A 13,067-nucleotide genomic window follows, 5' to 3' on the forward strand; every position below is an offset into this window, starting at 1 on the left:
TCTGACCATATGATGGAAGGAAAGTCATTGATGAAGCAGTTAGAGATGGTTGGGCCTAGGACCCTACCCTCAGCAACTCCTGCAGTGATGTCCTAGAGCTGAGATGACTGATCTCTCACAACCACAACCAGCTTCCTTTGTGCTTGGCATGACTCCAACCAGCGGAGAGTTTTCCCCCTGATTTCCATTGACTCCAGTTTTGCCAGGGCTCCTTGATGCCACGATATGTCAACTGCTGCCTTGATGTCAAGGTCAATCACTCTCACCACACCTCAGGATTTGAGCTCTTTTTTCCATGTTTGAACCAAGGCTGTAATGAGGTTAGGAGCTGAGTGGCCCTGGTGGAACCCAAACTGGGCATCAGTGAGCAGGTTATTGCTAAGCAAGTGTCATTTGATAGCACTGTTGATGACCCCTTCCATTACTTTACTGATGTTCAAGAGTAGAGTGATGGGGCAGTAATTGGCTGGGTTGGATTTGTCCTGCTTTTTGTGTACAGGACATACCTGGACAATTATCCACAAAGCCGGTTAGATGTCATTGTTGTAGTTGTACTGGAACAGCTTGGCTAAGGTCGCAGCCAGTTCTGGAGCACAAGTCTTCAGTATTATTGCCAGGATATTATCAGGGCCCATAGCCTTTGCAGCATCCTTCAGCCGTTTCATGTAGAGTGAATTGAGTTGGCTGAAGACTGGCATCTGTGATGCTGGGAACCTCTGGAGGAGACGCGAGATGGATCATCTACTAGGCACTTCTGGCTGAAGATTGTTGCAAATGCTTCAGCCTTACCTTTTGCACTGATGTGCTGGGCTCCTCCATTAGTGAAGATGGGGATATTTGTGGAGCTTCCTCCTCCAGTGAGTTGTTTAATTGTCCACCACCATTCACGACTGGATGTGGCAGGACTGCAGAGCTTAGCTCTGATCCGTTGGCTGTGGGATCGCTTAGCTTTGTCTATCACTTGCTGCTTATGCTGCTTGGCATGCAAGTAGACCTGTGTTATAACTTCACCAGGTTAACACCTCATTTTTAGGTATGCCTAGTGCTGCACCTGGCATGCCCTCCAGCACTTTTCATTGAACCAGAGTTGATCCCTTGGCTTAATGGTAATGATAGAGTGGGGGATATGCTGGGCCATGAGGTTACAGATTCTGTTCGAGTACAATTCTGCTGCTGCTGATAACCCACACTGCCTCATGGATGCCCAGTTTTGAGTTGCTAGATCTGTTTTAAATCTATCCCATTTAGCACAGTGGTAGTGCCACACAACACGATGGAGGGTATCCTCAATGTGAAGGCGGGACTTCGTCTCCACAGTGACTGTGCGGTGATCACTCCTACCGATACTGTCATGAACAGATGCATCTGCGGCGGATAGATTGGTGAGGATGAAGTCAAATATGTTTTTCCCACATCACCTGCCGCAGACCCAGTCTAACAGCTATGTCATTTAGGACTCGGCCAGTTGTGGTGCTACTGAGCCACTATTGGTGATGAACATCAAAGTCTCCAGACCCAGAGCACATTCTGCTTCCTCCAAGTGGTGTTCAACATGAAGGAGCACTGATTCATTAGCTGAGGGAGGGTGGTACGTGGTAATTAACAGGATGTTTCCTTGCCATGGTTGACCTGATGCCATGAAACTTTAGGAGGTCCGGAGTCGCTGTTGAGGACTCCCACCTGACTGTATACCACTGTGCTGCCACCTCTCCTGAGTCTGTCCTGCCAGTGGGACAGTTCATACCCAGGGATGGTGACGGTGGTATCTGGGCCATTATCTGTAAGATATGAATCTGCAAGGATGACTATGTCAGGCTGTTGCTTGACTAATCTGTGAGACAGCTCTCCCAATTTTGGCACTTGTCCTTGTCATTGTTGATGCTGGGTGGTCCATCCGGTTTCATTCCTTTTTTGTGACTTTGTAGCAGTTTGTTACAACTGAATGGCTTGCTAGGCCATTTCAGAGGTAAGGATGACAGATTTCCGACAGGTGGGTTTTTACAACAATTGACAATGGTTCCATGGTCATGGTCACGATTAGACTTTTAGCTCCAGATTTTTTTCTTTAAATTGAATTCAAATTCCACCATCTGCCGTGGCGGGATTCAAACCCTGGTCTCCAGAGCATTACCCTGGGTCACTGGATTACTAGCCCAACGACAATACCACTACACCATTGCCTCCCCAGGTAGACCACAACCTGAGGTAGTCCCTGTAGCAAGCTCTCCATCGTCCTCTGAAAAATGGCAAAGGCTGGGGAAACACCGAAGAGCAGGTGTGCATATCGATATAACCCTTTGTGGGTAACTATGGTCACAAAGTCTCGGGAGGCATCGTCCAGCTCCAGTTGCTGATATATGTGACTCTTATCAAGCTTTGTATACGTTGTCCCTCCTGCTAATTTGGCATAGAGGTCTTCAACCTTGGGAATAGGGCACCTGTTCAGTTTGGCTGCTCTGTTGATTGTTAGTTTATGGTCCCCACAGATCCTGGTAGTCTGGTCTGGTTTAAGTACAGGGACTAATGGTGCTGCCCACTCTGAGAACTGAACCGCTTTTATGACACCCAGCCTCTCTAGCCGGTTCAACTCAGCGTCAACCTTCTCTCTCAGAGCATATGGCACCGGTCTTGCTTTCAAGAAATGAGGAGTTGCTTCTGGGTCCACGTAAACCTTGGCCTGTAGGCCTTGGATTTTCCCCTGTTCATCCGGAAGATGGTGCATTTTTTTTTTAGCATCTCTGGTAGTCCCCCTGCTCGCAACTGGACGATTTCAGACCAGTTTAATTTAACCTTTCAACCAATCATGCCCTAGAAGGCTTTGCCCTTCACCTTCTACCACCATCACTGGTAGTAGTGCTGTTTGGTGCCTATAATAAACAGGTACACTGGTAATATCCTTTACTTGGATTTCTTCGCCTGTGTATGTTTTCAACTTGGCAGAAGCCTGTTCCAAATTTAATTGATCAGCCCCTTTATTTAACTATATGAAAGTGTGTTCTCCTACTACTAGTGTTTACTTTCATTTTTAAGGGTCTTCCATTCACCTTTAAAGAGCTAGTGATTGGCTCTGTCTTCCTAACTTTCATGTTGAATAAGGAATAAATGTCAGAATTGGTTGTTTCTTGTTCTTTCACATTATATACTTCATTTGACTTTGTTTGTTGCCTGGAAGCCTGTTTAAATCTCGCTTTGCAATTTTCCAATATGCGTCCTCTTTAGTGACAAAAAGAGCACTCCACCTCTTTTAATCAGCAATCTTTAGGAGTATGATTGTTTCCACGTCGATAACAATTAGTTTTCAAATTTGCAGCTGGGCTGTTTCCTCTAAGTTTTCGGTTAGCGTGGTCGATTTCCCGCTTCACGGGGAGCCCTGGCTTTTCGTGCCACTTTTGGCTGACTGTCCCTGCCCAAATAGGAAAACGGCGCCATTTTGTGCACCTTGAATCGCTTTTGAATCCCTTCCAGTGCTTTCCATCGCAAGCACTATTTCTAATGCTTTCTTTAAATCAAAATCCACTTCAGCCAACAATCTTCGCTGAATAGCATCATCTTGCACACCATAGACCAAACGATCCCTGAGCATATCATTCAGGGTTTTACTGAAATCACAAGATTCTGTTAGTTATTTTAATTTTGCCACACGTGCAGCAAAGGTCTCCTCCGGGGCTCTATTCCATGTATTGAACCTGAACCTCTGTATTGTGACTGAGAACTTGGGTTGGAAACATCCTTTAATGAGGTCTAATTCACTGAAAGTCTTCGAATCTGGGGCGCTGGGGCCATCAAGCTTTGAATTAAACTGTAGGTTTTGCTCCAACAAATACTCAGGCTAATCGCTCTCCTCTTTTCCTCCCCCGTGATTTCATTGGCTAATAAGTAGAGCCCAAGATGTTCTATATCTTGAGGCCAGTCATCTGTGGCTGTCTCAAAGGGATCTATTGTGCCAAACTGTTGCTTCTCGGGTGACTATATCTTTCTTTCTTTGTAATTATCTTTGATTCTCACAATCGCTGAGTGAGAGACAGCACCGGATCTGATTTATTCTCGTCACCAGTTTACTATAGAGTTGATTTTCCAGGCAACTTTTCTTTGTGGGAACATTTAACTTTATTTACAAGACAGCAGCAGCAACTACATGTGTGCATCAAACTCTAAATCTAAAGAACTCCCTCCTAAAGGTTCCCTGCACTACAGACTGATTGGTTTACACAGATCATGTGATCTTACAATATGGGTTATTCTTAAAGTTACAGTCCTACATTTATTAAAGCTATAATTACTATAACCGCAGAGTCAAGGATGCCAACAATGTGATAGGAGTAGGGAGGTTAAATCAGGAGAATCAGTAGGGTGACATCAGGCTGGGAGTTTGAAAGGCTGTAGTCAGGCTGACAAAGATGGGAAGTTCCATAGCTCTGAGATCCTGAGAAAGAGCGAGTTCAAATGTGATGGGTCTTCAGGCATCCTGATCGATTTGGTCTTCAGCAAGCACTTAACCTTGTGAATATTCAAGCTCACAACATGATCATAATCATGTAGATTACAGGTGCTGGTGATATCAGAAATCATGTGGAACGTTTGTCTGATAATCTTAATGCAGAGATGTGAACAAGTTAATTGATCCTCTAACATTCATGTTTTTTTAAACAGGAGACTACACTTTGATGATCGTTTATTTTGATTTAAGTCGAAGGATGGGATATTTTGCTATACAAACCTACATTCCCTGTATACTAACTGTTGTCCTATCATGGGTCTCATTTTGGATCAAGAGAGATTCGACTCCTGCCAGGACCACACTTGGTAAGAATAAGACATTGACAAGGAAATCAGGATTGTAAAGGATGGTTAATGCAGAGGAGGAGACAATGTGAGTGAACAAATAAAGGAGAGAAACCCTTCCTTTAGTAGATGAAATGTGGAATCAGTAGACATCTGGGCTCTTCATTCTGGATAGGTTGGCAACCAGCCCACATTTTTGAGAGTTACTGAAGGTCCTACATTGAAATCCATTATTCTAATTAGGAATGAAATAAATGTGACAATGGCTTTGATTAAGTGCCAAGTTAGAGATTGATTGAATGGATTGTGAGGCACACTATTTCTAGAGCTCTTTTGAAGTGCATTGTATCTTGGCTGAGCAGCATGAATCTCTCTGGAGTTCAATCAGCAAGGATGGAGAGTTTTATTGTCCATCTCTAGTTGCCCTTGAAAAGGTGGTGGTGAGCCGCCTTCTTCAACTGCTGCAGTCCATGTGATGTAGGTACACCCACAGTGCTGTTAGGGTGGGAGTTCCAGGATTTTGACCCAGCGACAGTGAAGGAACAACAAAATATTTCCAAGTCAGGATGTTGAGTGGTTCTGAAGTTGTTCATGGATCAGTGTTGGAGTGGCTGCTTTTTATAATGTATATAACTGACTTCAATATTGGGGCAGGAACAAAACTCTTCAAGTTTGCAGATGATACCAAGCCAGAAGAGACTGGAAGGAACTGGGGACAGATTGATCAAAGACAGAAAGACCTGGATAAATGGTGATTTTGAGCTGATGAGAGGGCGATGTGGTTAAATGTGGACAGATGTGATTGTGAAAAGATAATAAACCGCGGCAAAGTGAGGTAAAAGACACAACACTGGAGATGGATTTGTGGGACTGGACTGGAGGAGAGGAGGTAGTTGGATTTTTGAAATATCGGGGAGCTGAGGGCTATGGGGAACTGGCACGAAACAGGAGTTGAGGCCTGGGGCAAATGAGCCTTGATTTTATTGAATGGTGGGGCAGGCTGAATGACGGGCTGAATGGCCTACTCCTTCTGTTATTTCTTATGTTCTTATGATAGAGGGAGCCATGAGGGGATGTCTGCAGTAAAGAAATAAATAAAAACTTGGATGTTATAGCTGGAGGAATGGAGAACAGGCATTGGTTTGATTCCAGCTGGAGTTCTAAGCGGCAGTCACACCCCTTAGAATAGGTTCTTCTATTTTGGTTAGTGGTCAGGGACAGGAATGTGTGACTGTGAGAGAGGCAGGTGAGGGGACCACGAAGTAGAAGTGGGGGAGCCTCAGCATTTGCAATTGTCCAACAGGTTTGAGCTTCTTGCAGCCTGAACGGACAAAAGCAGGGACTGATGGGTGGATGTGCAAACTGATCATGACACTGGGGTGCAGGAAGTCAGTCAAGTGCAGGAAGTTAATAGGAATGTGGTTGTGGATGACAGTATAGTCAGGGGATAGACACAGTTCTCTGCAGCTGAGCGGGAATCCAGGAGGCTGTGTTCCTTGCCAGGTGCCAGGGACATTTGGGACATCTGCTCAGGATTGGAGAGCAACTTGCTGTGGGAGGGGGAGGATCCAGTGGTCATGGCCCATGTAGGCGCCAATGACATGGACAGGAGTAGGAGAGAGGTTCTGTTTAGGGGGTATGAGCAGCTCAGGGCTAAATTAGAAAGCAGAATCTCAAAGGTGATAATCTCTGGATTTCTACCTGACCCATGAGCAAATTGGCAGAGGGTTATTAAAATTAGAGAGTTGAGTGCATGGCTCAGAGGTTGGTGTGGGAGAAATGGGTTTTGATTCTTGGGGCACTGGCACCAGTACTGGGGAAAGTGGGAGCTTTATCGTTGTGACGGTCTTTACCTGCACCATGCTGGGATGAGACTTCAGGCGAGTTGTACAACTAGGATGGTAGAGAGGGCTATAAACTAAATATTGAGGCAAGGGATCAAGTGAAGGAAGATGTGATAAATTAACTAGAGAAGACAAGGCAAGAGAGCAAGATAGGAATAAGGGAGGTGATAGTCAGAGCATTGCAGGAAGGGACAGTGTACACACTTAAGAGTGAACCAGCAGATAAGGCTAGAGGTTACAAAAATAGTAAAAGGACAGAACTAAAGGCTCTGGATCTAAATGTTCATAACAAAACAGATGAAATGAGAGCTCAGATAGAAATAAATATGTATTATCTGATAGCCATTATAAAGACATGGCTGCAAGATGACAGTGGCTGGGATCTGAATATTCAAGGGAACATGATATTTCCAAAGGACTGGAAGCTAGGAAAAGGTGGAGGTGTAGCTCTGTTAATTAAGGATGACTTTAGTACAATAGAAAGAGTTGACCTTAGTTCTAAAGATCAATTTGGGTAGAGATGAGAAATAGTAAAGATAAGAAGTCATTTGTGGGAGTAATTTATAGGCCCCTAACAGTAACCACACTGTAGTATGGGGTATACAGGAAGAAATAATGGGAGCTTGTGACAAAGATACAGCAATAATCATTGGTGATTTTAATCTACACGTAGATTGGACAAATCAGATTGGCTGTGGTAACCCGAAAGATGAGTTCATTAAGTGTTTTTGGGACACTTTTTAGAGCAGCACATTCAACATCCAACCAGAGAGCAGGCTATAGTAAATCTGACAGTGTGCAACAAGACAGGATCAATTAATGACCTAATAGTAAAGGTGCCCCTAGGTAGCAGTGAGCATAGTATGATTGAATTTTATGTTCAGTTTGAGGGAGGAAAGAGTGGTTCTAAGATTAGTGTTTTAAACTTAAATAAAGATAATCCTGAGGGTATGAAGACAGAAGGGCTAAAGTGAATGAGAAAATTAGATCAAGGGATAGGTTAGCAGAGATGCAGTGGCAGAGATTTAAGGAGATATTTCATAACACTCAGCAATAATACATTCCAGTAAGAAAGAAGGACTCCAGGGGAAGGGTGCACCAGGTGTAGCTAACTAAGAAAGCTAAAGATAGTATGAAATTGAAAAAAAAAAGTACAATTCCACAAAGATTGGTGGCAGGTCAGAAGGTTGGATAGAATATAAAAAGCAGCAAAGAATTACTATAAGAATAATAAGGAGGGAGAGATTAGAGTACAAGAGAAAGCTAGCTAGAGATGTAAAATCGCGTATTTAAAAAAGAAAAAAGTAACTGAGTATTAGTCCCCTAGACAGTGAGTCTGGGAATTAATAATGGAAAATAAGGAAATGGCAGATGAACTGAACAGATATTTTGCATCTGCCTTTACTGTAGATGATACAAATAACATCCCAGAAATAATTGTGAATAAAGAGGTGAAAGGGGAGGAGGAATTTTAAAGCAATTCCAATCACCAGGGAATGGGCACTGAGACAATTATTAGAACTAAAAGCTGACAAGTCCCCAGGTCCTGATTGACTTCATCCTAGGGTCTTGAAAGAAGTGACTGCTGAAATAATAGACATATTGATTTTCATTTTCCAAAATTCTCTAGATTCTGGAGAGGTCCCATCATATTAGAAAATAGCAAATGGAACTCTTCTATTCAAGATAGGTGGGAGACAGAAAGCAGGAAACTAAAACTACAGGCCAATTACCCTAACTTCTGTCACAGTGAAAATGCTGGGATCTATTATTAAGGAGGTTATAGCTGGGCATTTAGAAAATCTCATTGCAATCAGACAGAGGCAACATGGTTTTGTGAAAGGAAAATCATGTTTGACTAATTTATTAGAGTTCTTTGAGGAAGTGACAAACAACTTGGATGAAGGGGAACCTCTGGATGTGCTTAGATTTCCAGAAGGCATTTGACAAGGTGCCACATCAAAGGTTACTGCACAAAATAAGAGCTCATGGTGCAGTGGTTAGAATGGAGAGAGGATTGGTTAGATAACAGGAAGCAGAGGGTAGGGATAGATGGGTAATTTTCAGGTTAGCAAACTGTAACCAGTAGAGTGCCACAGGGATCAGTGCTGGGGCCTCAACTATTTACAATGTATATTAATTATTTGGATGAAAGGACCAAATGTATAGTTGCTAAATTTGCTGATGACACAAAGACAGGTGGAAAAGTAAGTTGCCAAGAGGAGTCTACAAAAGTATCTAGATAGGTTAAGTGAGTGGGCAAAAAATTTGGAAACTGGAGTATAATGTGGGAACATGTGAACTTGTCCACTTCGGCAGGAAAGATAGAAAAACAGGACATTATTTAAATGGAGAGAGATTGCAGAACTCTAAGGAACAGAGGGATCTGGGTGTCCTGGTACATGAATTGCAAAAGGTTAGTTTGCAGATACAGCAAGTGATTAGGAAGGCAAATGGAATGTTGGCGTTTACATCAAGAGGAATGGAAGATAAAAGTAGGGAAGTCTTGCTACATCCGTACAGCGCATTAGTGAGATCACATCTGGAGTGCTGTGTACAGCTTTGGTCTCCTTATTTAAGAAAGGACATAATTGCATTAGAAGCAGTTCAGAGAAGGTTCACTTGATTCATTCCTGGAATAGGTGGAGGGGGGTGCTTATCTTATGCAGAAAGGTTGGACAGGCTGGGCCTATATCCATCGGAGCTTAGAAGAATGAGAGGTGATTTTACTGAAACTCATAAGCTCCTGAGATGATTTGACAGACTGGATGCTGAAAGAATGTTCCCCTTGTGGGAGAGAGGAGAACTAAGGGACACAGTTTAAGAATAAGGGATTTCCCATTTAAGACAGAGATGAGGAGGTGACAAGAATTTTTTTTTCTCCCAGAGGGCCGTGAATTTTTGGAACGCTCTTCCTCAGAGAGTGATGGTGACAGGGTCATTGAATATTTTTAAGGCAGAGGTAGATAGATTCCTGACTAACAGAAGTCAAAGGGTTTCAGGGTAGGTGGGAAAGTGGCATTGTGGTCACAATCAGATTAGTCATGATCTTATTGAAGGCAGAGCAAGCTTGAGGGGCCTAATGGCCTACTCTTGCTCCTAGTTCATATGTTCACACTGAGTACAATTTTTGCCAACATACTATTGACAAAGACATTTAGGCATTGGGGTGGGTGCAGAGAAGGGCAACTATTCATGGCCAGGATTAGACACCTGAGGCTACAGAGTTAGCAGTGGTTCAGAGGGAAGAGTTATCATTTCTGAATCCATAAGTTGTGGATTCAAGCCCCTACTCCAAGAGCAAAATACTGCAGATGCTGGAAACCTGAATTAAAAACAGAAAAGGGTGGAAAATCTCAGTACGCCTGGCAGCATCTGTGGAGAGAGAAATAGAGTTAATGCACGGAATCACCCCAGATTTGCACTAAGTACGGTAGCGGTGGGAAAAATAAGGTTTTACCCATCAGCCTCAATGGCGGCTTTTCACGCTATATCATCCCAATCCCACCTTATTAATTATGCATTCCAGGGAGACACGCCATTTCGATGGCTGGCGGGCTCTCATTCGCTCGCCATGCCTTCAGCTCACTGCTTCCTCACACCAGGCGTCATATTTAAAGTGTAGCCACGCACACACCTCTCAGTGCTTCCAGCCCTGGACTGCTGCACAGAAGACATGGCCCCAAAAGGCAAGAAGACTGCAGCCCCCCAATTCAGTGACGCATCCCTGGGATACATTCTGGACTCCGTTGGAGCCCACTGCTTTGTCCTCTACCCCAGCTCTGGCCGCAGGAGACCCATCAGTGTCACCACTCCGGCTTGGGAGGCGGTGGCATAGGTAGTCAGTGCCAACACTGTACAGAAGAGGTTGGCTATCCAATGCATAAAGAGAATGAATGATCCGATCCATGCCGCGAGGGTATGGCAACCATCTCATCACCCTTAACTCACACACTCACAAGTCCATCACACATTCACTGGCATCTCACTCACGGGCAGCTCAAGGGACACCACCACTCACTCTCTCACACATATCCCCTCACATCTCCACCTGGCCTCATCTCCTATGGAGACTGCCTCCTCAGCCCGCACCATCTTGAGGCCACTTGCACAGATCAACATGTGCCCCCACACACACCCTGGGATACCCTCCTTCCCCAGTACAGCCCTCACCCTGCAACCTCTTCCCTTGCCTGAGGCCACTTCTCCCCCTTCTCCAAGCAAGACCTTGCCCTGCAGCCATTGAAAAGCCACCCCGCATTATGGCTGGTCTGGTAGGTAGAGACCTGCCCGTGAGCCCCACTAAAAGTGATATGGTGCTGCCTGTGAAGCCTGGCGCTGATGACTGCGAGTGCTGCTCGAAGAAAGGTCGGCAAACAAACCTCGAAGTCCCGAGTGAAGTGCAGATCACCAGGTGCACGCCGCTTATGTTCATTTGTGAAACACATTGCACACCGGCATGCTCGGATGGTCCAGCGTGCGGGGAAGATTCAGGTGAGCTGGGCTTATAATGATATGCAGATATATTACAATGAAGTGTAACGATGTGTGGTGGTGGGAAACGCGGCCCGCTATTGACGCGTGGAGCAGATGGTTGCAAGTGTGTTTCACAACATCGTGAAACAAATTTTTGGTTTTCCCGCTATGTTGCCCGTTCATGCCGCCAGTGGGTGCACAAAATCCCACCCAATGTTTCAAGTCCAATATGACTCTTCATCGAAACTGGGGAGAGGTAGAAGTGATTTCTTTCAAACCAGTCTTTGAGCCATGCAGTTGACTCTCTAATCTTATTTACCCTTTGCCAATTTGCTCATGGCTCAGGCAATAATCTAGAGATTATTAAATTTGAGGGTCTGCTTGTTAAGTTAGCCCTTAACTTCTCCTACACCTTAAGCAGAGCCTCTTTCCTTACCCTTTCTATGTTATTGGTACCTATATGGGCCATGACCAATGAATCCTCCCCCTCGCACAGCAAGTTCCTGTCCAGTCCTGAGCAGGTGTTCCAAACCATGGCACCTGGCAGGCAACATAATCTCCTGGACTTCCGCTCTCGGCTGCAGAGAACTGTGTTGATCCACCTGACAATACTGTTCCCTACAAGCACTACATTCCCCTGCTAGAATGGCTTCATGCCTCACAGTGCCATGGTCAGTTTGCTCATTTCTACTTCTCTCCAGTTCTGAAGAAGAGTGATATTGGACTTGAAACATTAACTCTGTTTCTCTCTCCACAGGCACTGCCAGACCTGCTGAGTTTTTCCAGCATTTTCTGTTTGTATTCCTACTCTAAGAGATGTGAGCACAAATTCTAGACTGACATGTCAATGCCAAAACTGAGGGTGTTCTGCACTGTTGGAGCTGCCGTCTTTCTGATGAGGCATGAAACTGAGGCCCTTTATACAGATGTAAAAAATCCCATGGTGCTATTGTTGAAAAAAAGCAGGGGAGTTACCGAGTGCTCTGGTCAATATTAATCACTTAGGGCAGAACTTCCTGCTTGTCGGGTGGGCGTGTGCACGACCCGAATGAGTGTAAAATGACATGCGATGACATTGGGCGAGCGTCCCAACATCATCACGCACTCGTGAAATATTTCAGTCAGCGGGCGTGCGTGAAAGTTGGCAGCGAGCCCGCCGATAATTAACGGACCTATTAAGGCTATCAAAGACCTAACCGAATTAAATTTTTCGCTGCCCATCCAACCTAACGGTTGGTGGGCAGGCGAAAAGGTCAGGCAGCCTTTGCATTTTTTAGGAAAGCTCATCCACAGGCGGGATGAGGGTTTTGATCTGTCATTAAAAAAAAAATTTCAAACTAATTTTGAAGATGATCTTGCTCATGTGACACAGTAACATGAGGGACATGTTGTTAACATTTTTCCAAGCTTTCTTTTTACTTTTCAAAATCTTCATCTTCCTGAGGAAGCTCTGTGCCTCAGGGAGCTTTTCCTGCGTGCGCACATGCACATGCATGAGGTTCCACGCTCCCCCTCCCCCACACAGGTAGCGCTGCAGCGCACATTTCATGATGGCCAGGCCTAATTGGCCCTTGAGCATGAAATCGCAGTCGGGCCCCAGTCATGGGTTGGCTTCCTGCCCGCCTCCGCCCCCGCCAAGCCCACCTGACGAGGGCAAAATCCTGGCCTTAATCAACATCACAACAACAGGTCATCCGGTTAACATCACTTTGCTCTTTGTGGGTGCTGGAATCACTAACTGGCTGCCCTGTTTGCTATAACAGTAACTACACTTCAAAGGTACTGCGCTGGTTGGGGTGTATTTTAGAAGACCCTGTGGTCATGACAGACTTTCTAATAATAACTCAAGGCGCTTTGCTAATTATTTGAAACTAAAGCTGGGTCTATGTCCCTGATCCAAACATGGATTCTGGCTGCACCCACACAATCTCCAGCCCTGATCTTCATAGCTTCAGAAGTCCTGGT

At 44.8% G+C, this 13,067-nt stretch overlaps 1 protein-coding gene across 2 annotated transcripts in view; it reads left to right on the top strand.

The window, feature by feature from the left end:
• The window catches only part of LOC144683285 (gamma-aminobutyric acid receptor subunit gamma-4-like), a 354,953-nt gene that overhangs the window by 318,416 nt on the left and 23,470 nt on the right, over positions 1-13,067 (top strand). For both annotated transcript variants that reach the window (XM_078546230.1, XM_078546231.1), the window contains exon 7: positions 4,651-4,803. In XM_078546230.1, the coding sequence (XP_078402356.1) occupies positions 4,651-4,803 (153 nt within the window). The remainder of the gene's footprint in view (positions 1-4,650; positions 4,804-13,067) is intronic.

The sequence above is a fragment of the Cetorhinus maximus genome, chromosome 8 (assembly GCF_964194155.1).
Source record: "Cetorhinus maximus chromosome 8, sCetMax3.hap1.1, whole genome shotgun sequence".
NCBI lineage: Eukaryota > Metazoa > Chordata > Chondrichthyes > Lamniformes > Cetorhinidae > Cetorhinus > Cetorhinus maximus.